At 52.6% G+C, this 27,665-nt stretch overlaps 6 protein-coding genes across 6 annotated transcripts; all 6 read right to left on the bottom strand.

The window, feature by feature from the left end:
- Positions 1–2,397: 2,397 nt before the first annotated feature.
- On the bottom strand, positions 2,398–3,982 carry LOC136117223 (uncharacterized). Its single transcript, XM_065867317.1, has 4 exons — positions 3,654–3,982; positions 3,101–3,575; positions 2,776–3,034; positions 2,398–2,702 (listed from the first exon to the last, which is right to left on the bottom strand). The coding sequence occupies exons 1-4, from the start codon at positions 3,980–3,982 to the stop codon at positions 2,398–2,400; spliced, it is 1,368 nt and encodes a 455-aa protein (XP_065723389.1).
- A 3,213-nt stretch (positions 3,983–7,195) lies between these two features.
- On the bottom strand, positions 7,196–8,278 carry LOC136117222 (uncharacterized). Its single transcript, XM_065867316.1, has 2 exons — positions 8,004–8,278; positions 7,196–7,904 (listed from the first exon to the last, which is right to left on the bottom strand). Exons 1-2 carry the CDS (start codon positions 8,276–8,278, stop codon positions 7,196–7,198), a joined length of 984 nt encoding a protein of 327 aa, XP_065723388.1.
- Positions 8,279–8,420: 142 nt separating this feature from the next.
- LOC136117221 (uncharacterized) lies at positions 8,421–8,807 on the bottom strand. Its single transcript, XM_065867315.1, has one exon. It carries the CDS (start codon positions 8,805–8,807, stop codon positions 8,421–8,423), a length of 387 nt encoding a protein of 128 aa, XP_065723387.1.
- Positions 8,808–18,486: 9,679 nt separating this feature from the next.
- Positions 18,487–20,103, bottom strand: LOC136117220 (uncharacterized). Its single transcript, XM_065867314.1, has 2 exons — positions 18,957–20,103; positions 18,487–18,899 (listed from the first exon to the last, which is right to left on the bottom strand). The coding sequence occupies exons 1-2, from the start codon at positions 20,101–20,103 to the stop codon at positions 18,487–18,489; spliced, it is 1,560 nt and encodes a 519-aa protein (XP_065723386.1).
- Positions 20,104–20,404: 301 nt separating this feature from the next.
- On the bottom strand, positions 20,405–21,489 carry LOC139354718 (uncharacterized). The gene is made up of 2 exons (XM_070998955.1): positions 21,377–21,489; positions 20,405–20,720 (listed from the first exon to the last, which is right to left on the bottom strand). The coding sequence occupies exons 1-2, from the start codon at positions 21,487–21,489 to the stop codon at positions 20,405–20,407; spliced, it is 429 nt and encodes a 142-aa protein (XP_070855056.1).
- A 3,282-nt stretch (positions 21,490–24,771) lies between these two features.
- On the bottom strand, positions 24,772–26,693 carry LOC139352189 (uncharacterized). Its single transcript, XM_070998954.1, has 3 exons — positions 25,868–26,693; positions 25,174–25,788; positions 24,772–25,088 (listed from the first exon to the last, which is right to left on the bottom strand). Exons 1-3 carry the CDS (start codon positions 26,691–26,693, stop codon positions 24,772–24,774), a joined length of 1,758 nt encoding a protein of 585 aa, XP_070855055.1.
- Between the last annotated feature and the right edge of the window lie 972 nt (positions 26,694–27,665).

Raw genomic sequence — 27,665 nt, 5'->3', positions numbered from 1 at the left:
CATCTCCAAGCTTTGTCGCCTGCCGATCTCATGCTAATATGAACCAGCTATTGCTCCCTTGGTAATCATTTGCATCCGTATGTCATTTCTCTTTCTCTTTGTCTTAGCCGCTACGAGTACAAGGGAATTTAGATCCAGAATCCTGAACAACACATGTATCACGCGGATTTCGCATTGGCGGGCGGCATGTTCAGTCCCACGGTACTTGGTACTTAAAGTTAATTAATGCAGAAGAGTGAAGTGTACGCATTATAAGCTAATGAATTAAAGGCTAAACTGTTATATTTGAAGAAACCTAAGAACTCGGCCCGAAGCTCCGCCCACGTAGCTGTCTGTAAGAGGCTCGTGCGAAACCATCGTGCTGCTCTAGCTTCGAAAATCTCTTACATAGCGCGGGGTACCTCCTCCTGATTAATTCCATACGTTGCTATTTTCTCCTCCAGTTTGGCGATCAAGGTAAGAGAGTCTGACGCTCCGTCGAATCGTAGATTCCAGAGTGATTCCAGATTCCAGAGTGATGGTGAATGGAGCTTGTGACTCGGGGGGTTTCGGCCCGCCGTGGTTTCCGAGGGACGGGACGATGAAATCTCGTGACGTGTCGGGATGGACTCCTCGATGGCTTGTCAGTCTTCCGGAAGAGGTGTTGCCGGCGAAATGCGGTACCTGACTCTGACTAACTTGGGTCGTCTTGGCTCCCGACATAAACCCTTTGTCGTCTCCTAGCCGGTTCGGAGATGCAGCTCTCGAGTTATACTGCTCCTGTAGTTGAGCGAGCCGTTTCCACGTCGACTTTGGAAACGATCCTGCGCTCACAAGTGTGGCGAATGCATTCTGTGTTTCTGCTACGGTGCCGTCGGCGCTAAACCCGAACTCGAGGGCTAGAGCGGCTAATTCGTCTTTGCGGCGGGCGTAAATCCATCGTACTCCTACGCCTGGGTTTGCGATTGGATCGGCTTCTTCGTATTCGCCGTCGGACTCCTTCGGGTTAGCCATAGTTTATTGCAGTGCGCGAATCTCCTTTTCCTTCTCCTTTTGCTCATTGGAGTCCTTCAATCCAACGGTTGGTAACGCTCGGCAGTGGCGCGGTCCTTCGGAATAAAGATCTCTATCTCAGTGGGTCCTTAGGCCACTTTGGTGTTGCTATAGTTAGCCTCAATATCCTTGTTTGGGCGCCACTTGTAAGGATGCTCTCTGGCCAGGATATAACTCTCAGTCGGATCCAGAGGTCCTTTTACAAGAAACTTGTAAAGTCACTGAGACATAGGGCTAGAGAGTAATATTCGCGGGGCGAACGATGATTTCTGATCAATTATCCCGGATATTCTACGCCTATCCGCTCAAAGGGAGGGGTATTCCAGGACCTATGAGGTTACGGCACCGTCAGAATACCAAGTCCTTTCGTGGCCGAAAATCCCACGGGCTGGACCTTCGGGCGAGGCCGCAGCCGGGTTCTATCTTACGTGGCCGAGGAATAAGGCTTGCGGGGCCAAAAATTCCACGGGCTGGACCTTCGGGCGAGGCCGCAGCCAGTGTCTGTCGTGTTTGGGCCGGCTGAAAACAAGTTCGATTAGTCAAAGTCGGAAGGGTCTGCCCTTCCGCTACGGTGTGGGAGTTAACAGGACACGAAGGGATCTGCCGCCTCGTCGGGGGGATAATAGGGCACGAAGGGGTCTGCCACCTCGTGGGGGGGGGGGGGGGGGGGAGGAATTAATAGGGCACAAAGGGAAATACCACCTCGTGGGGAGGGTTCATGCGGGAATGTGAGGGAGTCTTCCACCTCACTGTGCAGAGTGGGTGAGTTTCACAAGATCGGGATGCTATATATATGTCCGACGTAACTAATTTACCGCTTCCGATTGGGTCATCGATCGTTAGTAGCCTGGCTCGCTCGGGGAACAACGGGTGCGAGAAGGGGGGGGAACAAAACCCAATATGTACATCAATACCGCTCGCCTTTTCCTTTTGTATTAGTTCACTCAATTTTATTTGTCGTGTTTAATCGTTCCTGAGTTTCACTGCGCCGATTACACTGATTCACTAACCTTACTTCCTACCGACCGGGCTTCCTTTTTCTCCGCGTGTTTTCTTGCCTTTTCCTTTCCGCGTGCGCAACCGTACACCTTCCGATACCAGAGCCGAGAGAGCCCGGAAACCGCCGTGTGCCCATTTCATCCTTCTTCCCTTTTTCTTGTCAGATCGGTTTGGTATTTTCTCTATTTTCTAGTATTTTTCCCTATGGTTGCCACCTCGGTCGGATGGTGCGGAACCAAACTTGACCTATTTTGGTTTTGCACCCCAAAAATCCATATGTTCGCTTTCCACTTAATAAATCATAATCCTTCATTTCATATCACTTACGTACTAATAATAACACTGCCAGACTTAGTTAACTATTACTTATATATATGTAATGTGACGGTCTAGCCGTCGGGCAGGATCGTCACAGGGTATACACAGCTCCGCATCAATCCTGCCGTAAGCTCGCAAGACTCCGTTGCCATCTAGGTATGGCGCCAGTCCAAATATGTCGGTCCGTCTAGCGACTTCCAGTCTATTCTCAGCGGCCCGCATCTCGTCGGAAAACGCCTCATGTTGCGCCTTCCGAATCAGCAGATTCTCAGCGTCCTCACACTCCGCTGCTGTGAGGCCATAGTTCTCAAGCATAGTTCTCATCTCGATGTCCACGGCATCGACGCGTGAACCTTAGGACCCAGGCTGCAGTCCTCAACAATCGCATGTAGCTTGAGAATCTCTGAATCTGTATAAAGGTCTCACTTGCTCCAATAAGCACAAACTCACTCGGCATTTCTTCTTCATCATCTGCATCCGCCTCGTCGCTGGGTGCAGATCCTGGCCAGCTCGCCGCTGGTCTCCTCAGGAATGCCGGTCCATTTAGCCAGCGTGACTCCTCGCTCAAGTCCACACTAAATCGCGACCTGGTCGCATCACCCGCCACATTTTCGGCGGACGGTAGCCATCTCCATTGGGCCACCTTCGTTGACTCCAAAATGTCCGCTACTCTGTTGCCGACAACCTGCTTTTAGCGCCTGTATGTACTGCCAATCCATCCCAACACTGTCTTTGAGTCGCTCCATAATACAATGTCACTGATGGCCACATCGTGGTCCTTCCTGACGGTGTCCATCAGTCTTGTACCAAGAACTGCTGCCTGCAGCTCCAGCCGTGGAATCGTCACCGTTCGCATAGGCGCGCACTTCGTCCTTGCGCACACAAAACTCACTTGTACGTCGTCGTCCTTATAGGTGATCCTCCAATAAATCACTGTCGCGAATGCTGACTGACTCGCATCCACGAAGACGTGCATCTCAGTAGCCTTCACTTGCCCATGTCCAAAATAGTGACGTGGGCTCCGGAACTTATCCACTTTCTCCATCGCCTTACGCCAATCCATAAAGGCATTGTACATCTCATCCGGTAGTGGATCGTCCCATGGGATCTTCCTTCTCCAGACTTCTCGCAATAATAGCTTCGCTGTTACCATCAGGCAACAAAGAAATCCCAAGGGATCGAACGTTGACATAACCATGCTCAGGGGTTCCCGCTTTGTGGGAACCCTAACCCAACCCAATACGATGGGTGCCACTTTATGGTACTGCACTCAGAATCTGAAGTCGTCTGTGGCTGGCTGCCACCTCATTCGCAAAATCTTCTGCTCGGCTTCACCCCATCCAATAGATTGGGCGTGTTCACTTGGTCCGAGCATCCTCTCCACAGCAGGGGAACTCGACGAAAACTTGCACAACTCAAATCCGCCTTGTGCATGTATCTCCTTCACTCTGGTAGCAACTCCAATAGCTTCGTTCTCAGTGGCGAAACTATCTACATAGTCGTCCACGTAGTGGTAGTCGACGATGGCCTTGACTGCTCTGGGATCCGAGTCCATGAATCGCTTGGCATTCACGGTCTTCACATGATGTGCAGCACTCGGTGAACATGCTTCTCCAAATATCATCACGCGCATTTCATACACGTCGGGATCCCGCAGGTCATCCCCATCTCTCCACAGAAATCATTGCGCACATCTATCCTCGGGTCGGATCAGCACCTGATGTCGCTGCAAACTCCGACTGCGCCTTCTCTGAAGTGGAAGAGAATAGATGCCAAGGGCTTGTAGTGTTGTGAACCTTTGCTCAGCGCTGAATTTAACGACACGTCTCCAACTCGTGCCGCTGCATCAAATACCAGTCATATCTTTCCCGGCTTGTTGGGACTCTCCACTCCAAAGTGTGGCGAGTACCAAGTCCTGTCGCTCTCCTTAGCGATATCCTTTCGTTCCAAACGCTTCGCGTAGCCTTTGGATACGTACTCCTTCCGGGAATATTCCTGGGCAAACTGCGCGTCTCGCTTCATTTTCTTTTCAATATTGACCAGCCGATTGTACGCCAACTCTTAGCTACTTGGCAGCACAATGTGATCCGTTTTCCATAATAATCCCGTCTGGTAGCGACGGCCAACTCTCATCGTAGTGTCATCCAAAATCTGCTGGGCCCTCACGTCGTCGCTGGCCGCGACCGCTGGCGCCGCCTTCACACCAAAGTTCTCGATCTCGAATTAGTTCTCGTCGATCCGTTCTACGTTATCCTCCACCGACGTGGCTAGCAGACATGACCTCGGTGATTGCGTATCTCTAAATGGCCATGATCCAGTCCAATCAGCAGCTTCGGTACTGCGTTCTCATAGGGTTTCATCGGAAGTCGAGCGTCCTTGTATACGCTCCTCACATCTTGTCGACGCAAGCTCTGCATCGGCAAACTCAAATTCGAAACGTCATGCACGTTTCTCAGTACATGTCGGGTGGACTTGTCTGCTCCACTAATTTGCAGACGTACCACGCTAGTAGGCTCCCTGGTGGCTCTACCTCCAAGCCATTGTACATTCAGCTGACGGCGTACTCATTGTACGCCTAACTCTCCAAGCAGCTCGTTGTCCACCATCGTCACCGAAGAACCTTTATCCACTTGTTTCCCACCTCCGTATAGCTTCACCGGCAGTACACGGAACAGTAGTCGTTCTCTGTCCTCGTCGACCCAGCTTAAATTCTTTTTCGGCGTCGGTTGAGCATCCGCTGATGACAATGTTCCTTTATCCACTCGTACGCCTTGCCACGGTCCAAGCGCCCGTTGGTCCCGATCGTTGCTTCTCCAATTGCCGCCTCGCTGTGGCGGTCTCCTGAAGCTGTTGTCTGCTCCATGCAGAAGTCGATGATGCTTCCTCCAGCATCCATTAACAGGGCACTCTCCTGTCGCAGGATCCCGTCATGTCCCCGATCCTCAGACACATAAAACATAGTCGGTGTCTTCTGGCGAGCCTCAACCTCTCTGTAGGCGCGGCTCCAATAAACCGTTGGCAGTCCAAGACTGCATGTTGCCTTCCACAAATTGGGCAACTTCTTTGGCAACTTTTCTGTTGCTCTTCCTGATCCCGTTCGACGCCTCGGCTCCTTTCCAGATCCATCCATATCTGCTACCACGCAGACCACTTTCGCATAGTCCGTCAGCCACGAACTAAAATCCACAATAGTTGGAAAGGGCTTGATTGTAACAGCATGCCTTGCCCACTCCACTCCTTTGCTTGTTGGGAGTTTGGCCACAAGGTCCTCCATCAGGGTAGGGTTACCCAAATGCTAGGTTACTCTTACTGCCAAAGGCCGTTAGGTTACTCACATGCGTGGCATATGTGACAAGCTTTTCCGGACTGTGCTCCGATATTGAAGGCACATCTTGGATGCTGTTGAGCTGACTGCGTATAAGCTTCTCCGGTCGGCCATATCTAAAACGCAGCTGCTCCACTACTGCATTCCCATTGCTTGGGTGAATCAATAGCGACTTCACTGTCTCACGCGCTTCATTCTTTAACGCCTTTAGTAACCTCTGATTATTCTCCAGATCCGTACAGTTGTACGCCCGCGTCGTCTCCGTAAACGCGCAGTAGAAGATGGGCCAATCCTCTGGCTTTCCTCCGAACGTAGGCAGCTCGGGAAGCTTTCGTGGTGCCCAGCTTCCATTTCCTCCAAGGGCCGACTCCGAGAGACGGCACTCCTCCTAATGTTTCGCCAGCCACTTCACTATATGGCTCGGAACCATGCGCTGAAACCGTAGTACCAGTAGCGCAGTGTGGCGACGAGTAGCTGCTTCTCGTCGTGCAGTTCTCTGTAACTGTCCACGGTACCGTTTGAGATCCGCTCCAAGATGGCGGTATCACTGATGACACACTTTTTGGGGTTTTGGTCGATATAGCGGGATCAGCGCGCTCCCGCTCCGCAAATCCTTCTTCAGCTCGGCGATCCTCTCCAAGAGGTCGGCCATCATGGGTTTCCTGCTCTGCGATTACCCAGAGCTTATGTTGGTGGCACCTATACTTGCCGACTGGCTGGATGGCGCCAGGGCTCCACTGCCTCGGCCGCCATCTTGCGACGTTCCTGCACTCTGTTGCGGGACCAAAACGCTGGTATCTGTCTGCGCCGTCGCACTCACGTTTTTCTGTCCATCGTTCAGACGAGGACTCCTTCTGGGGGAATGCTGCATCGTCTTCCTCCAGGCACTCATCCCACGACGTATCCAGTGACGCCAATTGCGTCCAAATTTGACCTGCGCTGCCTGCGCCAAATGCGACCCACGCCTAGGGCCCGATGGAATTCACCGGGTGATCGAATTAATCCGCTCCAAGCGGCGTCCAACGCCAATGTGCTTTCCAGTGCAGTCCGCTGTGACTGCAACTTAAGATCACCCGGCAACTCTCTAGCCAATGACCGCCAAATGCCAAAGCCATAAGCGCAAGTCGCCAAGTCAGTCCTACCTCAACACAGTACGCCTGACTGTAGGTTAGGATCCACGGCAGTCCGCCTGACTGCGAATAAAAGACCACTGTCGAAACAAGAATGGGAGTTGCCTACAATATACACGGACCCGATCCACAACAAACAAGGGGAACGCTTGAATGTAGGACTGTATGGCATAGTATATATTTTATTCTGTGAGAGATTACAAATTCAATTACAATGGCTTAAAATATAACAGTTTCTTACTCCCATACTCCATGACTTTCAACAATTCAACGAGTGCGCCATATTCGTGCTTTCTAGTGTGTCCAATTGCTCCATCAGGGCACAATACCAATTCCTATCGATTAAATACTGACTTAACTATCGAGCTCAAATTCGACGAGGATCTTTACTTTAATCCAAAACCGCCAACTTTGAAGCGGGGCGCATTATCCAGCGAGTCCGATCTCCATCCATGATCCGCACTCTGGCTCGCCTAATCTCTCCATCGACTCCAGCAAAGGCCTTTTCGACGATGCCTCTCCACCAATCTCGCCACGGTACAGCTGGGTCACAAACGAAGACGATGTCTCCTCGACGAATCGGCTCCTCTTTGCGGCACCACATCTCTCGCCGCGTCAATGTGGGCATGTACTCCAAGATCCACTTTTTCCAGAATCGTTCCCTCAACATCCTTGCTATGCGCCACTGCTTCCTTGTGGCGCCTTCCTTAACAAGGCCTCCATCCAGGCCGGGGGTATCCAGCGGGCAAGCTGCTCCCTTGAGCAGATCGTTCGGCGTAAGAGGGGCTTCCTGGTCCGCACTCACTGGCAAATGGGTGAGCGGACGAGAATTTACAATGTTCTCCGCCTCTATCAGGAAACTCTCCAAGAAGTGCTCGCTCGGCGCCACTTCCTTCACCATTCGTTCCCAGAATCCGCCTTCTGACGGGTTCGCTGGGCAATTGAAGATCCAGTCAATCCCTTTGCTCGACAGCTCCATCTGGATCCTCTCGGGTTCAAATACCTCAGCAAACTTCTTGGCCTCTCTATCTGCTCCCACGAAGTTCCTGCCGTTGTCGCTGCGCAGTCTATAAACTGGCCCTCGACGGCAGACAAAATTCCTGATCACGATTATGCAGGAATCCGTTGACAGGTCATGTGCCAGCTCCAAGTGTATCGCTCTGGTCGTCAGGCACGTAAACAACGCCACCCACCGCTACTCATGGTGCCGAGCAACGGTTACCAGCAGTGGTCCAAAGTAGTCAAGACCTGTTCTCTTGAATGGCCAAACATTGGCCTCCAGACGATCCTCCGGCAGGGATCCCATAATCGGCGGCATCGGTCGCGCTCTTTGCAGCTTGCACTGGCTGCATCCAGAAATCACTCCCTGTAGAACTCGTCTCAGTTTCGTTATCCAGAACTTGGTCCGGATCTCCGCGATCGTAGCATCCACGTTCTGATGCTTTATCCTCACATGAGCATCGCGCACAACCATCTCTGTTAGGCTGTGCCGGTGCGAAAGGATCACTGGCCTCTTTGCGCTGTAGGGTATACACAGCGCCGCATCAATCCTGCCGTAAGCTCGCAAGACTCCGTTGCCATCTAGGTATGGCGCCAGTCCAAATATGTCGGTCCGTCTAGCGACTTCCAGTCTCAGCGGCCCGCATCTCGTCGGGAAACGCCTCATGTTGCGCCTTCCGAATCAGCAGATTCTCAGCGTCCTCACACTCCGCTGCTGTGAGGCCATAGTTCTCAAGCTCATCTCGTTGTTCACGGCATCGACGCGTGAACCTTAGGACCCAGGCTGCAGTCCTCAACAATCGCCTGTAGCTTGAGAATCTCTGAATCGGTATAAAGGTCTCACTTGCTCCAATAAGCACAAGCTCACTCGGCATTTCTTCTTCATCATCTGCATTCGCCTCGTCGCTGGGTGCAGATCCTGGCCAGCTCGCCGCTGGTCTCCTCAGGAATGCCGGTCCATTTAGCCAGCGTGACTCCTCGCTCAAGTCCATCATCCGCCACATTGTCGGCGGACGGTAGCCATCTCCATTGGGCCACCTTCGTTGACTCCAAAATGTCCGCTACTCTGTTCCCGACAACCTGCTTTTAGCGCCTGTGTGTACTGCCAATCCATCGCAGCACTGTCTTTGAGTCGCTCCATAATACAATGTCACTGAGGGCCACATCGTGGTCCTGCCTGACGGTGTCCATCAGTCTTGTACCAAGAACTGCTGCCTGCAGCTCCAGCCGTGGAATCGTCACCGTTCGCATAGGCGCGCACTTCGTCCTTGCGCACACAAAACTCACTTGCACGTCGTCGTCCTTTTAGGTGATCCTCCAATAAATCACTGTCGCGAATGCTGACTGACTCGCATCCACGAAGACGTGCATCTCAGTAGCCTTCACTTGCCCATGTCCAAAATAGTGGCGTGGGCTCCGGAACTTATCCACATTCTCCATCTCCTTACGCCAATCCATAAAGGCATTGTACATCTCATCCGGTAGTGGATCGTCCCATGGGATCTTCCTTCTCCAGACTTCTCGCAATAATAACTTCGCTGTTACCATCAGGCAACAAAGAAATCCCAAGGGATCGAACGTTGACATAACCATGCTCAGGGGTTCCCGCTTTGTGGGAACCCTAACCCAATCCAATACGATGGGTGCCACTTTATGGTACTGCACTCTGTGGCTGGCTGCCACCTCATTCGCAAAATCTTCTGCTCGGCTTCACCCGGTCCGAGCATCCTCTCCACAGCAGGGGAACTCGACAAAAACTTGCACAACTCAAATCCGCCTTGTGCATGTATCTCCTTCACTCTGGTAGCAACTCCAATAGCTTCGCTCTCAGTGGCGAAACTATCTACATAGTCGTCCACGTAGTGGTAGTCGACGATGACCTTGACTGCTCTGGGATCCGAATCCATGAATCGCTTGGCATTCACGGTCTTCGCATGATGTGCGGCACTTGGAGAACATGCTGCTCCAAATATCATCACGCGCATTTCATACACGTAGGGATCCCGCAGGTCATCCCCATCTCTCCACAGAAATCGTTACGCACATCTATCCTCGGGTCGGATCAGCTCCTGAAGTCGCTGCAAACTCCGACTGCGCCTTCTCTGAAGTGGAAGAGAATAGATGCCAAGGGCTTGTAGTGTTGTGGACCTTTGCTCAACGCTGAATTTAACTACACGTCTCCAACTCGTGCCGCTGCATCAAATACCAGTCGTATCTTTCCCGGCTTGTCGGGACTCTCCACTCCAAAATGTGGCGATTACCAAGTCCTGTCGCTCTCCTTAGCGATATCCTGTCGTTCCAAACGCTTCGCGTAGCCTTTGGATACGTACTCCTTCCGGGAATATTCCTGGGCAAACTGCCCGTCTCGCTTCATTTTCTTTTCAATATTGGCCAGCCGATTGTACGCCAACTCTTAGCTACTTGGCAGCACAATGTGATCCGTTTTCCATAATAATCCCGTCTGGTAGCGACGGCCAACTCTCATCGTAGTGTCATCCAAAATCTGCTGGGACCTCACGTCGTCGCTGGCCGCGACCGCTGGCGACGCCTTCACGCCAAAGTTCTCGATCTCGAATTAGTTCTCGACGATCCGTTCTACGTTATCCTCCACCGACGTGGCTAGGAGACATGACCTCGGTGATTGCTTATCTCGTCGGCCTCCTATAGGCCCATACACAACCCATCCTAGTTCGGTTGCGGCGGCGTTCGGTCCTTTTTTGGCAAACCGTCTTGTCCTCAATGGCAATCCTAAATGGCCATGATCCAGTCCAACCAGCAGCTTCGGTACTGCGTTCACATAGGGCTTCATCGGAAGTCGAGCGTCCTTGTATACGCTCCTCACATCTTGACGACGCAAGCTCTGCATCGGCAAACTCAAATTCGAAACGTCATGCACGTTTCTCAGTACATGTCGGGTGGACTTGCCTGCTCCACTAATTTGCAGACGTACCACGCTAGTAGGCTCCCTGGTGGCTCTACCTCCAAGCCATTGTACATTCAGCTGACGACGTACTCATTGTACGCCTAGCTCTCCAAGCAGCTCGTTGTCGACCATCGACACCGAAGAACCTTCATCCAGCAGGGCGTATTTATCCACTTGCTTCCCACCTCCGTATAGCGTCACCGGCAGTACATGGAACAGTAGTCGTTCTCTGTCCTCGTCGACCCAGCTTAAATTCTTTTTCGGCGTCGGTTGAGCATCCGCTGATGACAATGTTCCTTCATCCACTCGTACGCCTTGCCACGGTCCAAACGCCCGTTGGTCCCGATCGTTGCTTCTTCAATTGCCGCCTCGCTGTGGCGGTCTCCTGAAGCCGTTGTCTGCTCCATGCAGAAGTCGATGATGCTTCCTCCAGCATCCATTAACAGGGCACTCTCCTGTCGCAGTGCAGGATCCCGTCATGTCCCCGATCCTCACACACAGAAAACATAGTAAGTGTCTTCTGGCGAGCCTCAACCTCTCTGTAGGCGCGGCTCCAATAAACCGTTGGCAGTCCAAGACTGCATGTTGCCTTCCACAAATTGGGCAACTTCTTTGGCAACTTTCCTGTTGCTCTTCCGGATCCCGATCGACGCCTCGGCTCCTTTCCAGATCCATCCATATCTGCTACCACGCAGACCACGTTCGCATAGTCCGTCAGCCACGAACTAAAATCCACAATAGTTGGAAAGGGCTTGATTGTAACAGCATGCCTTGCCCACTCCACTCCTTTGCTTGTTGGGAGCTTGGCCACAAGGTCTTCCATCAGGGTAGGGTTACCCAAATGCTAGGTTACTCTTACTGCCAAAGGCCGTTAGGTTACTCACATGCGTGGCATATGTGACAAGCTTTTCCAGACTGTGCTCCGATATTGAAGGCACATCTTGGATGCTGTTGAGCTGACTGCGTATAAGCTTCTCCGGTCGGCCATATCTAAACCGCAGCTGCTTCACTACAGCATTCACATTGCTTGGGTGAATCAATAGCGACTTCACTGTCTCACGCGCTTCATCCTTTAACGCCTTTAGTAACCTCTGATTATTCTCCAGATCCGTACAGTTGTTCGCCCGCGTCGTCTCCGTAAACGCGCAGTAGAAGATGGGCCAATCCTCTGGCTTTCCTCCTAACGTAGGCAGCTCGGGAAACTTTCGTGGTGCCCAGCTTCCATGTCCTCGAAGGGCCGTCGTCCATGCACCGACTCCGAGAGACGGCACTCCTCCTAATGTTTCGCCAGCCACTTCACTATATGGCTCGGAACCATGCGCTGAAACCGTAGTACCAGTAGCGCAGTGTGGCGACGCGTAGCTGCTTCTCGTCGTGCAGTTCTCTGTAACTGTCCACGGTACCGTTTGAGATCCGCTCCAAGATGGCGGTATCACTGATGCCACACTTTTTGGGTTAGGTACGTTGCAAATGGCGGCTGGCTCGCACTAACGGCACTCGATATAGTGGGATCAGCGCGCTCCGTATTTGCGCCGCGAGCGCGCTCCAAATCCTTCTTCAGCTCGGCGATCCTCTCCAAGAGATCGGCCACCATGGGTTTCCTGCTCTGCGATTGCCCAGAGCTTATGTTGGTGGCACCTATACTTGCCGACTGGCTGGATGGCGCCGGGGCTCCACTGCCTCGGCCGCCATCTTGCGACGTTCCTGCACTCTGTTGCGGGACCAAAACGCTGGTATCTGTCTGCGCCGTCGCACTCACGTTTTTCTGTCCATCGTTCAGACGAGGACTCCTTCTGGGGGAATGCTGCATCATCTTCCTCCAGGCACTCATCCCACGACGTATCCAGTGACGCCAGTTGCGTCCAAATATGACCTGCGCTGCCTGCGTGCGATCCACGCCTAGGGTCCGATGGAAATCACCGGGTGATCAAATTTATCCGCTCCAAGCGGCGTCCAACGCCAATGTGCGTTCCAGTGCAGTCCGCTGTGACTGCAACTTAAGATCACCCGGCAACTCTCTAGCTAATGACCGCCAAATACTAAAGCCATAAGCGCAAGTCGCCAAGTCAGTCATACCTCAACACAGTACGCCTGACTGTAGGTTAGGATCCACGGCAGTCCGCCTGACTGCGAATAAAAGACCACTGTCGAAACAAGAATGGGAGTTGCCTACAATATACACGGACCCGATCCACAACAAACAAGGGCAACGCTTGAATGTAGGACTGTATGGCATAGTATATATTTTATTCTGTGAGAGATTACAAATTCAATTACAATGGCTTAAAATATAACAGTTTCTTACCGCAGTATACCCTCCCACACTCCATGACTTTCAACAATTCAACGAGTGCGCCATATTCGGGCTTTCTAGTGTGCCCAATTGCTCCATCAGGGCACAATACCAATTCCTATCGATTAAATACTGACTTAACTATCGAGCTCAAATTCGACCCGCGACATCCCCACCTCCGTGGAGGATCTTTACTTTAATCCAAAACCGCCAACTTTGAAGCGGGGCGCATTATCCAGCGAGTCCGATCTCCATCCATGATCCGCACTCTGGCTCGCCTAATCTCTCCATCGACTCCAGCAAAGGCCTCCTCGACGATGCCTCTCCGCCAATCTCGCCACGGTACAGCTGGGTCTCAAACGAAGACGATGTCTCCTCGACGAATCGGCTTCCCTCTGCGGCACCACATCTCTCGCCGCGTCAATGTGGGCCCACTTCATTTAGAATCGGTCCCTCAACATCCTTGCTATGCGCCACTGCTTCCTTGTGGAGCCTTTCTTAACAAGGCCTCCATCCAGGCCGAGGGTATCCAGCGGGCAAGCTGCTCCCTTGAGCAGATCGTTCAGCGTAAGAGGGGCTTCCTGGTCCGCACTCACTGGCAAATGGGTGAGCGGACGAGAATTTTCAATGTTCTCCGCCTCTATCAGGAAACTCTCCAGGACGTGCTCGTTCGGCGACACTTCCTTCACCGTGTGGCGCAGCAACCTCTTCTCGCACTGCACCATTCGTTCCCAGAATCCGCTTTCTGACGGGTTCGCTGGGCAATTGATCGCGCACAACCATCTCTGTTAGGCTGTGCCGGTGCGAAAGTATCACTGGCCTCTTTGCGCTGTAGGGTATACACAGCGCCGTATCAATCCTGCCGTAAGCTCGCAAGACTCCGTTGCCATCTAGGTATGGCGCCAGTCCACATATGTCGGTCCGTCTTGCGACTTCCAGTCTACTCTCAGCGGCCCGCATCTCGTCGGGAAACGCCTCATGTTGCGCCTTCCGAATCAGCAGATTCTCAGCGTCCTCACACTCCGCTGCTGTGAGGCCATAGTTCTCAAGCTCATCTCGTTGTCCACGGCATCGACGCGTGAACCTTAGGACCCAGGCTGCAGTCCTCAACAATCACATGTAGCTCACTCGGCATTTGTTCTTCATCATCTGCATTCGCCTCGTCGCTGGGTGCAGATCCTGGCCAGCTCGCCGCTGGTCTCCTCAGGAATGCCGGTCCATTTAGCCAGCGTGACTCCTCGCTCAAGTCCATCATCCGCCACATTGTCGGCGGACGGTAGCCATCTCCATTGGGTCACCTTCGTTGACTCCAAAATGTCCGCTACTCTGTTCCCGACAACCTGCTTTTAGCGCCTGTGTGTACTGCCAATCCATCGCAGCACTGTCTTTGAGTCGCTCCATAATACAATGTCACTGAGGGCCACATCGTGGTCCTGCCTGACGGTGTCCATCAGTCTTGTACCAAGAACTGCTGCCTGCAGCTCCAGCCGTGGAATCGTCACCGTTCGCATAGGCGCGCACTTCGTCCTTGCGCACACAAAACTCACTTGCACGTCGTCGTCCTTTTAGGTGATCCTCCAATAAATCACTGTCGCGAATGCTGACTGACTCGCATCCACGAAGACGTGCATCTCAGTAGCCTTCACTTGCCCATGTCCAAAATAGTGGCGTGGGCTCCGGAACTTATCCACATTCTCCATCTCCTTACGCCAATCCATAAAGGCATTGTACATCTCATCCGGTAGTGGATCGTCCCATGGGATCTTCCTTCTCCAGACTTCTCGCAATAATAGCTTCGCTGTTACCATCAGGCAACAAAGAAATCCCAAGGGATCGAACGTTGACATAACCATGCTCAGGGGTTCCCGCTTTGTGGGAACCCTAACCCAATCCAATACGATGGGTGCCACTTTATGGTACTGCACTCGGAATCTGAAGTCGTCTGTGGCTGGCTGCCACCTCATTCGCAAAATCTTCTGCTCGGCTTCACCCGGTCCGAGCATCCTCTCCACAGCAGGGGAACTCGACAAAAGCTTGCACAACTCAAATCCGCCTTGTGCATGTATCTCCTTCACTCTGGTAGCAACTCCAATAGCTTCGCTCTCAGTGGCGAAACTATCTACATAGTCGTCCACGTAGTGGTAGTCGACGATGACCTTGACTGCTCTGGGATCCGAATCCATGAATCGCTTGGCATTCACGGTCTTCGCATGATGTGCGGCACTTGGAGAACATGCTGCTCCAAATATCATCACGCGCATTTCATACACGTAGGGATCCCGCAGGTCATCCCCATCTCTCCACAGAAATCATTGCGCACATCTATCCTCGGGTCGGATCAGCACCTGATGTCGCTGCAAACTCCGACTGCGCCTTCTCTGAAGTGGAAGAGAATAGATGCCAAGGGCTTGTAGTGTTGTGAACCTTTGCTCAACGCTGAATTTAACTACACGCCTCCAACTCGTGCCGCTGCATCAAATACCAGTCGTATCTTTCCCGGCTTGTTGGGACTCTCCACTCCAAAATGTGGCGATTACCAAGTCCTGTCGCTCTCCTTAGCGATATCCGGTCGTTCCAAACGCTTCGCGTAACCTTTGGATACGTACTCCTTCCGGGAATATTCCTGGGCAAACTGCCCGTCTCGCTTCATTTTCTTTTCAATATTGGCCAGCCGATTGTACGCCAACTCTTAGCTACTTGGCAGCACAATGTGATCCGTTTTCCATAATAATCCCGTCTGGTAGCGACGGCCAACTCTCATCGTAGTGTCATCCAAAATCTGCTGGGACCTCACGTCGTCGCTGGCCGCGACCGCTGGCGCCGCCTTCACACCAAAGTTCTCGATCTCGAATTAGTTCTCGACGATCCGTTCTACGTTATCCTCCACCGACGTGGCTAGCAGACATGACCTCGGTGATTGCGTATCTCTAAATGGCCATGATCCAGTCCAATCAGCAGCTTCGGTACTGCGTTCTCATAGGGCTTCATCGGAAGTCGAGCGTCCTTGTATACGCTCCTCACATCTTGTCGACGCAAGCTCTGCATCGGCAAACTCAAATTCGAAACGTCATGCACGTTTCTCAGTACATGTCGGGTGGACTTGTCTGCTCCACTAATTTGTAGACGTACCACGCTAGTAGGCTCCCTGGTGGCTCTACCTCCAAGCCATTGTACATTCAGCTGACGACGTACTCATTGTACGCCTAGCTCTCCAAGCAGCTCGTTGTCGACCATCGTCACCGAAGAACCTTCATCCAGCAGGGCGTATGTATCCACTTGCTTCCCACCTCCGTATAGCGTCACCGGCAGTACACGGAACAGTAGTCGTTCTCTGTCCTCGTCGACCCAGCTTAAATTCTTTTTCGGCGTCGGTTGAGCATCCGCTGATGACAATGTTCCTTCATCCACTCGTAAGCCTTGCCACGGTCCAAACGACGGTTGGTCCCGATCGTTGCTTCTTCAATTGCCGCCTCGCTGTGGCGGTCTCTTGAAGCCGTTGTCTGCTCCATGCAGAAGTCGATGATGCTTCCTCCAGCATCCATTAACAGGGCACTCTCCTGTCGCAGTGCAGGATCCCGTCATGTCCCCGATCCTCACACACAGAAAACATAGTAAGTGTCTTCTGGCGAGCCTCAACCTCTCTGTAGGCGCGGCTCCAATAAACCGTTGGCAGTCCAAGACTGCATGTTGCCTTCCACAAATTGGGCAACTTCTTTGGCAACTTTTCTGTTGCTCTTCCTGATCCCGTTCGACGCCTCGGCTCCTTTCCAGATCCATCCATATCTGCTACCACGCAGACCACTTTCGCATAGTCCGTCAGCCACGAACTAAAATCCACAATAGTTGGAAAGGGCTTGATTGTAACAGCATGCCTTGCCCACTCCACTCCTTTGCTTGTTGGGAGTTTGGCCACAAGGTCCTCCATCAGGGTAGGGTTACCCAAATGCTAGGTTACTCTTACTGCCAAAGGCCGTTAGGTTACTCACATGCGTGGCATATGTGACAAGCTTTTCCGGACTGTGCTCCGATATTGAAGGCACATCTTGGATGCTGTTGAGCTGACTGCGTATAAGCTGCTCCACTACTGCATTCCCATTGCTTGGGTGAATCAATAGCGACTTCACTGTCTCACGCGCTTCATTCTTTAACGCCTTTAGTAACCTCTGATTATTCTCCAGATCCGTACAGTTGTACGCCCGCGTCGTCTCCGTAAACGCGCAGTAGAAGATGGGCCAATCCTCTGGCTTTCCTCCGAACGTAGGCAGCTCGGGAAGCTTTCGTGGTGCCCAGCTTCCATTTCCTCCAAGGGCCGACTCCGAGAGACGGCACTCCTCCTAATGTTTCGCCAGCCACTTCACTATATGGCTCGGAACCATGCGCTGAAACCGTTGTACCAGTAGCGCAGTGTGGCGACGAGTAGCTGCTTCTCGTCGTGCAGTTCTCTGTAACTGTCCACGGTACCGTTTGAGATCCGCTCCAAGATGGCGGTATCACTGATGACACACTTTTTGGGGTTTTGGTCGATATAGCGGGATCAGCGCGCTCCCGCTCCGCAAATCCTTCTTCAGCTCGGCGATCCTCTCCAAGAGGTCGGCCATCATGGGTTTCCTGCTCTGCGATTACCCAGAGCTTATGTTGGTGGCACCTATACTTGCCGACTGGCTGGATGGCGCCAGGGCTCCACTGCCTCGGCCGCCATCTTGCGACGTTCCTGCACTCTGTTGCGGGACCAAAACGCTGGTATCTGTCTGCGCCGTCGCACTCACGTTTTTCTGTCCATCGTTCAGACGAGGACTCCTTCTGGGGGAATGCTGCATCGTCTTCCTCCAGGCACTCATCCCACGACGTATCCAGTGACGCCAATTGCGTCCAAATTTGACCTGCGCTGCCTGCGCCAAATGCGACCCACGCCTAGGGCCCGATGGAATTCACCGGGTGATCGAATTAATCCGCTCCAAGCGGCGTCCAACGCCAATGTGCTTTCCAGTGCAGTCCGCTGTGACTGCAACTTAAGATCACCCGGCAACTCTCTAGCCAATGACCGCCAAATGCCAAAGCCATAAGCGCAAGTCGCCAAGTCAGTCCTACCTCAACACAGTACGCCTGACTGTAGGTTAGGATCCACGGCAGTCCGCCTGACTGCGAATAAAAGACCACTGTCGAAACAAGAATGGGAGTTGCCTACAATATACACGGACCCGATCCACAACAAACAAGGGGAACGCTTGAATGTAGGACTGTATGGCATAGTATATATTTTATTCTGTGAGAGATTACAAATTCAATTACAATGGCTTAAAATATAACAGTTTCTTACTCCCATACTCCATGACTTTCAACAATTCAACGAGTGCGCCATATTCGTGCTTTCTAGTGTGTCCAATTGCTCCATCAGGGCACAATACCAATTCCTATCGATTAAATACTGACTTAACTATCGAGCTCAAATTCGACGAGGATCTTTACTTTAATCCAAAACCGCCAACTTTGAAGCGGGGCGCATTATCCAGCGAGTCCGATCTCCATCCATGATCCGCACTCTGGCTCGCCTAATCTCTCCATCGACTCCAGCAAAGGCCTTTTCGACGATGCCTCTCCACCAATCTCGCCACGGTACAGCTGGGTCACAAACGAAGACGATGTCTCCTCGACGAATCGGCTCCTCTTTGCGGCACCACATCTCTCGCCGCGTCAATGTGGGCATGTACTCCAAGATCCACTTTTTCCAGAATCGTTCCCTCAACATCCTTGCTATGCGCCACTGCTTCCTTGTGGCGCCTTCCTTAACAAGGCCTCCATCCAGGCCGGGGGTATCCAGCGGGCAAGCTGCTCCCTTGAGCAGATCGTTCGGCGTAAGAGGGGCTTCCTGGTCCGCACTCACTGGCAAATGGGTGAGCGGACGAGAATTTACAATGTTCTACGCCTCTATTAGGAAACTCTCCAAGAAGTGCTCGCTCGGCGCCACTTCCTTCACCATTCGTTCCCAGAATCCGCCTTCTGACGGGTTCGCTGGGCAATTGAAGATCCAGTCAATCCCTTTGCTCGACAGCTCTATCTGGATCCTCTCGGGTTCAAATACCTCCGCAAACTTCTTGGCCTCTCTATCTGCTCCCACGAAGTTCCTGCCGTTGTCGCTGCGCAGTCTATAAACTGGCCCTCGACGGCAGACAAAATTCCTGATCACGATTATGCAGGAATCCGTTGACAGGTCATGTGCCAGCTCCAAGTGTATCGCTCTGGTCGTCAGGCACGTAAACAACGCCACCCACCGCTTCTCATGGTGCCGAGCAACGGTTACCAGCAGTGGTCCAAAGTAGTCAAGACCTGTTCTCTTGAATGGCCAAACATTGGCCTCCAGACGATCCTCCGGCAGGGATCCCATAATCGGCGGCATCGGTCGCGCTCTTTGCAGCCTGCACTGGCTGCATCCAGAAATCACTCCCTGTAGAACTCGTCTCAGTTTCGTTATCCAGAACTTGGTCCGGATCTCCGCGATCGTAGCATCCACGTTCTGATGCTTTATCCTCACATGAGCATCGCGCACAACCATCTCTGTTAGGCTGTGCCGGTGCGAAAGGATCACTGGCCTCTTTGCGCTGTAGGGTATACACAGCGCCGCATCAATCCTGCCGTAAGCTCGCAAGACTCCGTTGCCATCTAGGTATGGCGCCAGTCCAAATATGTCGGTCCGTCTAGCGACTTCCAGTCTATTCTCAGCGGACCGCATCTCGTCGGGAAACGCCTCATGTTGCGCCTTCCGAATCAGCAGATTCTCAGCGTCCTCACACTCCGCTGCTGTGAGGCCATAGTTCTCAAGCTCATCTCGTTGTCCACGGCATCGACGCGTGAACCTTAGGACCCAGGCTGCAGTCCTCAACAATCGCCTGTAGCTTGAGAATCTCTGAATCGGTATAAAGGTCTCACTTGCTCCAATAAGCACAAGCTCACTCGGCATTTCTTCTTCATCATCTGCATTCGCCTCGTCGCTGGGTGCAGATCCTGGCCAGCTCGCCGCTGGTCTCCTCAGGAATGCCGGTCCATTTAGCCAGCGTGACTCCTCGCTCAAGTCCATCATCCGCCACATTGTCGGCGGACGGTAGCCATCTCCATTGGGCCACCTTCGTTGACTCCAAAATGTCCGCTACTCAGTTCCCGACAACCTGCTTTTAGCGCCTGTGTGTACTGCCAATCCATCGCAGCACTGTCTTTGAGTCGCTCCATAATACAATGTCACTGAGGGCCATATCGTGGTCCTGCCTGACGGTGTCCATCAGTCTTGTACCAAGAACTGCTGCCTGCAGCTCCAGCCGTGGAATCGTCACCGTTCGCATAGGCGCGCACTTCGTCCTTGCGCACACAAAACTCACTTGCACGTCGTCGTCCTTTTAGGTGATCCTCCAATAAATCACTGTCGCGAATGCTGACTGACTCGCATCCACGAAGACGTGCATCTCAGTAGCCTTCACTTGCCCATGTCCAAAATAGTGACGTCGGCTCCGGAACTTATCCACATTCTCCATCTCCTTACGCCAATCCATAAAGGCATTGTACATCTCATCCGGTAGTGGATCGTCCCATGGGATCTTCCTTCTCCAGACTTCTCGCAATAATAGCTTCGCTGTTACCATCAGGCAACAAAGAAATCCCAAGGGATCGAACGTTGACATAACCATGCTCAGGGGTTCCCGCTTTGTGGGAACCCTAACCCAATCCAATACGATGGGTGCCACTTTATGGTACTGCACTCGGAATCTGAAGTCGTCTGTGGCTGGCTGCCACCTCATTCGCAAAACCTTCTGCTCGGCTTCACCCGGTCAGAGCATCCTCTCCACAGCAGGGGAACTCGACAAAAGCTTGCACAACTCAAATCCGCCTTGTGCATGTATCTCCTTCACTCTGGTAGCAACTCCAATAGCTTCGCTCTCAGTGGCGAAACTATCTACATAGTCGTCCACGTAGTGGTAGTCGACGATGACCTTGACTGCTCTGGGATCCGAATCCATGAATCGCTTGGCATTCACGGTCTTCGCATGATGTGCGGCACTTGGAGAACATGCTGCTCCAAATATCATCACGCGCATTTCATACACGTAGGGATCCCGCAGGTCATCCCCATCTCTCCACAGAAATCGTTACGCACATCTATCCTCGGGTCGGATCAGCTCCTGAAGTCGCTGCAAACTCCGACTGCGCCTTCTCTGAAGTGGAAGAGAATAGATGCCAAGGGCTTGTAGTGTTGTGGACCTTTGCTCAACGCTGAATTTAACTACACGTCTCCAACTCGGGCCGCTGCATCAAATACCAGTCGTATCTTTCCCGGCTTGTTGGGACTCTCCACTCCAAAATGTGGCGATTACCAAGTCCTGTCGCTCTCCTTAGCGATATCCTGTCGTTCCAAACGCTTCGCGTAGCCTTTGGATACGTACTCCTTCCGGGAATATTCCTGGGCAAACTGCCCGTCTCGCTTCATTTTCTTTTCAATATTGGCCAGCCGATTGTACGCCAACTCTTAGCTACTTGGCAGCACAATGTGATCCGTTTTCCATAATAATCCCGTCTGGTAGCGACGGCCAACTCTCATCGTAGTGTCATCCAAAATCTGCTGGGACCTCACGTCGTCGCTGGCCGCGACCGCTGGCGACGCCTTCACGCCAAAGTTCTCGATCTCGAATTAGTTCTCGACGATCCGTTCTACGTTATCCTCCACCGACGTGGCTAGCAGACATGACCTCGGTGATTGCTTATCTCGTCGGCCTCCTATAGGCCCATACACAACCCATCCTAGTTCGGTTGCGGCGGCGTTCGGTCCTTTTTTGGCAAACCGTCTTGTCCTCAATGGCAATCCTAAATGGCCATGATCCAGTCCAACCAGCAGCTTCGGTACTGCGTTCACATAGGGCTTCATCGGAAGTCGAGCGTCCTTGTATACGCTCCTCACATCTTGACGACGCAAGCTCTGCATCGGCAAACTCAAATTCGAAACGTCATGCACGTTTCTCAGTACATGTCGGGTGGACTTGCCTGCTCCACTAATTTGCAGACGTACCACGCTAGTAGGCTCCCTGGTGGCTCTACCTCCAAGCCATTGTACATTCAGCTGACGACGTACTCATTGTACGCCTAGCTCTCCAAGCAGCTCGTTGTCGACCATCGACACCGAAGAACCTTCATCCAGCAGGGCGTATTTATCCACTTGCTTCCCACCTCCGTATAGCGTCACCGGCAGTACATGGAACAGTAGTCGTTCTCTGTCCTCGTCGACCCAGCTTAAATTCTTTTTCGGCGTCGGTTGAGCATCCGCTGATGACAATGTTCCTTCATCCACTCGTACGCCTTGCCACGGTCCAAACGCCCGTTGGTCCCGATCGTTGCTTCTTTAATTGCCGCCTCGCTGTGGCGGTCTCCTGAAGCCGTTGTCTGCTCCATGCAGAAGTCGATGATGCTTCCTCCAGCATCCATTAACAGGGCACTCTCCTGTCGCAGTGCAGGATCCCGTCATGTCCCCGATCCTCACACACAGAAAACATAGTAAGTGTCTTCTGGCGAGCCTCAACCTCTCTGTAGGCGCGGCTCCAATAAACCGTTGGCAGTCCAAGACTGCATGTTGCCTTCCACAAATTGGGCAACTTCTTTGGCAACTTTCCTGTTGCTCTTCCGGATCCCGATCGACGCCTCGGCTCCTTTCCAGATCCATCCATATCTGCTACCACGCAGACCACGTTCGCATAGTCCGTCAGCCACGAACTAAAATCCACAATAGTTGGAAAGGGCTTGATTGTAACAGCATGCCTTGCCCACTCCACTCCTTTGCTTGTTGGGAGCTTGGCCACAAGGTCTTCCATCAGGGTAGGGTTACCCAAATGCTAGGTTACTCTTACTGCCAAAGGCCGTTAGGTTACTCACATGCGTGGCATATGTGACAAGCTTTTCCAGACTGTGCTCCGATATTGAAGGCACATCTTGGATGCTGTTGAGCTGACTGCGTATAAGCTTCTCCGGTCGGCCATATCTAAACCGCAGCTGCTCCACTACAGCATTCACATTGCTTGGGTGAATCAATAGCGACTTCACTGTCTCACGCGCTTCATCCTTTAACGCCTTTAGTAACCTCTGATTATTCTCCAGATCCGTACAGTTGTTCGCCCGCGTCGTCTCCGTAAACGCGCAGTAGAAGATGGGCCAATCCTCTGGCTTTCCTCCTAACGTAGGCAGCTCGGGAAACTTTCGTGGTGCCCAGCTTCCATGTCCTCGAAGGGCCGTCGTCCATGCATCGACTCCGAGAGACGGCACTCCTTCTAATGTTTCGCCAGCCACTTCACTATATGGCTCGGAACCATGCGCTGAAACCGTAGTACCAGTAGCGCAGTGTGGCGACGCGTAGCTGCTTCTCGTCGTGCAGTTCTCTGTAACTGTCCACGGTACCGTTTGAGATCCGCTCCAAGATGGCGGTATCACTGATGCCACACTTTTTGGGTTAGGTACGTTGCAAATGGCGGCTGGCTCGCACTAACGGCACTCGATATAGTGGGATCAGCGCGCTCCGTATTTGCGCCGCGAGCGCGCTCCAAATCCTTCTTCAGCTCGGCGATCCTCTCCAAGAGATCGGCCACCATGGGTTTCCTGCTCTGCGATTGCCCAGAGCTTATGTTGGTGGCACCTATACTTGCCGACTGGCTGGATGGCGCCGGGGCTCCACTGCCTCGGCCGCCATCTTGCGACGTTCCTGCACTCTGTTGCGGGACCAAAACGCTGGTATCTGTCTGCGCCGTCGCACTCACGTTTTTCTGTCCATCGTTCAGACGAGGACTCCTTCTGGGGGAATGCTGCATCATCTTCCTCCAGGCACTCATCCCACGACGTATCCAGTGACGCCAGTTGCGTCCAAATATGACCTGCGCTGCCTGCGTGCGATCCACGCCTAGGGTCCGATGGAAATCACCGGGTGATCAAATTTATCGGCTCCAAGCGGCGTCCAACGCCAATGTGCGTTCCAGTGCAGTCCGCTGTGACTGCAACTTAAGATCACCCGGCAACTCTCTAGCTAATGACCGCCAAATACCAAAGCCATAAGCGCAAGTCGCCAAGTCAGTCATACCTCAACACAGTACGCCTGACTGTAGGTTAGGATCCACGGCAGTCCGCCTGACTGCGAATAAAAGACCACTGTCGAAACAAGAATGGGAGTTGCCTACAATATACACGGACCCGATCCACAACAAACAAGGGCAACGCTTGAATGTAGGACTGTATGGCATAGTATATATTTTATTCTGTGAGAGATTACCAATTCAATTACAATGGCTTAAAATATAACAGTTTCTTACCGCAGTATACCCTCCCACACTCCATGACTTTCAACAATTCAACGATTGCGCCATATTCGGGCTTTCTAGTGTGCCCAATTGCTCCATCAGGGCACAATACCAATTCCTATCGATTAAATACTGACTTAACTATCGAGCTCAAATTCGACCCGCGACATCCCCACCTCCGTGGAGGATCTTTACTTTAATCCAAAACCGCCAACTTTGAAGCGGGGCGCATTATCCAGCGAGTCCGATCTCCATCCATGATCCGCACTCTGGCTCGCCTAATCTCTCCATCGACTCCAGCAAAGGCCTCCTCGACGATGCCTCTCCGCCAATCTCGCCACGGTACAGCTGGGTCTCAAACGAAGACGATGTCTCCTCGACGAATCGGCTTCCCTCTGCGGCACCACATCTCTCGCCGCGTCAATGTGGGCCCACTTCATTTAGAATCGGTCCCTCAACAACCTTGCTATGCGCCACTGCTTCCTTGTGGAGCCTTTCTTAACAAGGCCTCCATCCAGGCCGAGGGTATCCAGCGGGCAAGCTGCTCCCTTGAGCAGATCGTTCAGCGTAAGAGGGGCTTCCTGGTCCGCACTCACTGGCAAATGGGTGAGCGGACGAGAATTTTCAATGTTCTCCGCCTCTATCAGGAAACTCTCCAGGACGTGCTCGTTCGGCGCCACTTCCTTCACCGTGTGGCGCAGCAACCTCTTCTCGCACTGCACCATTCGTTCCCAGACTCCGCTTTCTGACGGGTTCGCTGGGCAATTGATCGCGCACAACCATCTCTGTTAGGCTGTGCCGGTGCGAAAGTATCACTGGCCTCTTTGCGCTGTAGGGTATACACAGCGCCGTATCAATCCTGCCGTAAGCTCGCAAGACTCCGTTGCCATCTAGGTATGGCGCCAGTCCACATATGTCGGTCCGTCTTGCGACTTCCAGCCTACTCTCAGCGGCCCGCATCTCGTCGGGAAACGCCTCATGTTGCGCCTTCCGAATCAGCAGATTCTCAGCGTCCTCACACTCCGCTGCTGTGAGGCCATAGTTCTCAAGCTCATCTCGTTGTCCACGGCATCGACGCGTGAACCTTAGGACCCAGGCTGCAGTCCTCAACAATCGCCTGTAGCTTGAGAATCTCTGAATCAGTATAAAGGTCTCACTTGCTCCAATAAGCACAAGCTCACTCGGCATTTCTTCTTCATCATCTGCATTCGCCTCGTCGCTGGGTGCAGATCCTGGCCAGCTCGCCGCTGGTCTGCTCAGGAATGCCGGTCCATTTAGCCAGGGTGACTCCTCGCTCAAGTCCACACTAAATCGCGACCTGGTCGCATCATCCGCCACATTGTCGGCGGACGGTAGCCATCTCCATTGGGCAACCTTCGTTGACTCCAAAATGTCCGCTACTCTGTTCCCGACGAACTGCTTGAAGCGCCTGTGTGTACTGCCAATCCATCGCAGCACTGATTGAGTCGCTCCATAGTACAATGTCACTGATGGCCACATCGTGGTCCTGCCTGACGGTGTCCATCAGTCTTGTACCAAGAACTGCTGCCTGCAGCTCCAGCCGTGGAATCGTCATCGTTCGCATAGGCGCGCACTTCGTCTTTGCGCACACAAAACTCACTTGCACGTCGTCGTCCTTATAGGTGATCCTCCAGTATATCACTGCCGCGAATGCTGACTGACTCGCATCCACGAAGACGTGCATCTCAGTAGCCTTCACTTGCCCATGTCCAAAATAGTGACGTGGGCCCCGGAACTTATCCACTTTCTCCATCTCCTTACGCCAATCCATAAAGGCATTGTACATCTCATCCGGTAGTGGATCGTCCCATGGGATCTTCCTTCTCCAGACTTCTCGCAATAATAGCTTCGCTGTTACCATCAGGCAACAAAGAAATCCTAAGGGATCGAACGTTGACATAACCATGCTCAGGGGTTCCCGCTTTGTGGGAACCCTAACCCAACCCAATACGATGGGTGCCACTTTATGGTACTGCACTCGGAATCTGAAGTCGTCTGTGGCTGGCTGCCGCCTCATTCGCAAAATCTTCTGCTCGGCTTCACCCCATCCAATAGTCTGGGCGTGTTCACTTGGTCCGAACATCCTCTCCACAGCAGGGGAACTCGACGAAAACTTGCACAACTCAAATCCGCCTTGTGCATGTATCTCCTTCACTCTGGTAGCAACTCCAATAGCTTCGTTCTCAGTGGCGAAACTATCTACATAGTCGTCCACGTAGTGGTAGTCGACGATGGCCTTGACTGCTCTGGGATCCGAATCCATGAATCGCTTGGCATTCACGGTCTTCACATGATGTGCAGCACTCGGTGAACATTCTTCTCCAAATATCATCACGCGCATTTCATACACGTCGGGATCCCGCAGGTCATCCCCATCTCTCCACAGAAATCATTGCGCACATCTATCCTCGGGTCGGATCAGCACCTGATGTCGCTGCAAACTCCGACTGCGCCTTCTCTGAAGTGGAAGAGAATAGATGCCAAGGGCTTGTAGTGTTGTGAGCCTTTGCTCAGCGCTGAATTTAACGACACGTCTCCAACTCGTGCCGCTGCATCAAATACCAGTCATATCTTTCCCGGCTTGTTGGGACTCTCCACTCCAAAGTGTGGCGAGTCCTGTCGCTCTCCTTAGCGATATCCTTTCGTTCCAAACGCTTCGCGTAGCCTTTGGATACGTACTCCTTCCGGGAATATTCCTGGGCAAACTGCGCGTCTCGCTTCATTGGCAGCACAATGTGATCCGTTTTCCATAATAATCCCGTCTGGTAGCAACGGCCAACTCTCATCGTAGTGTCATCCAAAATCTGCTGGGACCTCACGTCGTCGCTGACCGCGACCGCTGACGACGCCTTCACGCCAAAGTTCTCGATCTCGAATTAGTTCTCGACGATCCGTTCTACGTTATCCTCCACCGACGTGGCTAGCAGACATGACCTCGGTGATTGCTTATCTCGCCGACCTCCTATAGGCCCAAACACAACCCATCCTAGTTCGGTTGCCGCCGCATACGGTCCTTTTTTGGCAAGCCGTCTTGTCCTCAATGGCAATCCTAAATGGCCATGATCCAGTCCAATCAGCAGCTTCGGTACTGCGTTCACATAGGGCTTCATCGGAAGTCGAGCGTCCTTGTATACGCTCCTCACATCTTGTCGACGCAAGCTCTGCATCGGCAAACTCAAATTCGAAACGTCATGCACGTTTCTCAGTACATGTCGGGTGGACTTGCCTGCTCCACTATTTTGCAGACGTACCACGCTAGTAGGCTCCCTGGTGGCTCTACCTCCAAGCCATTGTACATTCAGCTGACGACGTA

Source organism: Drosophila suzukii, unplaced genomic scaffold (genome assembly GCF_043229965.1).
Source record: "Drosophila suzukii unplaced genomic scaffold, CBGP_Dsuzu_IsoJpt1.0 scf_15, whole genome shotgun sequence".
Lineage (NCBI taxonomy): Eukaryota > Metazoa > Arthropoda > Insecta > Diptera > Drosophilidae > Drosophila > Drosophila suzukii.
This window is presented reverse-complemented; position numbering and strand designations above follow the sequence as displayed.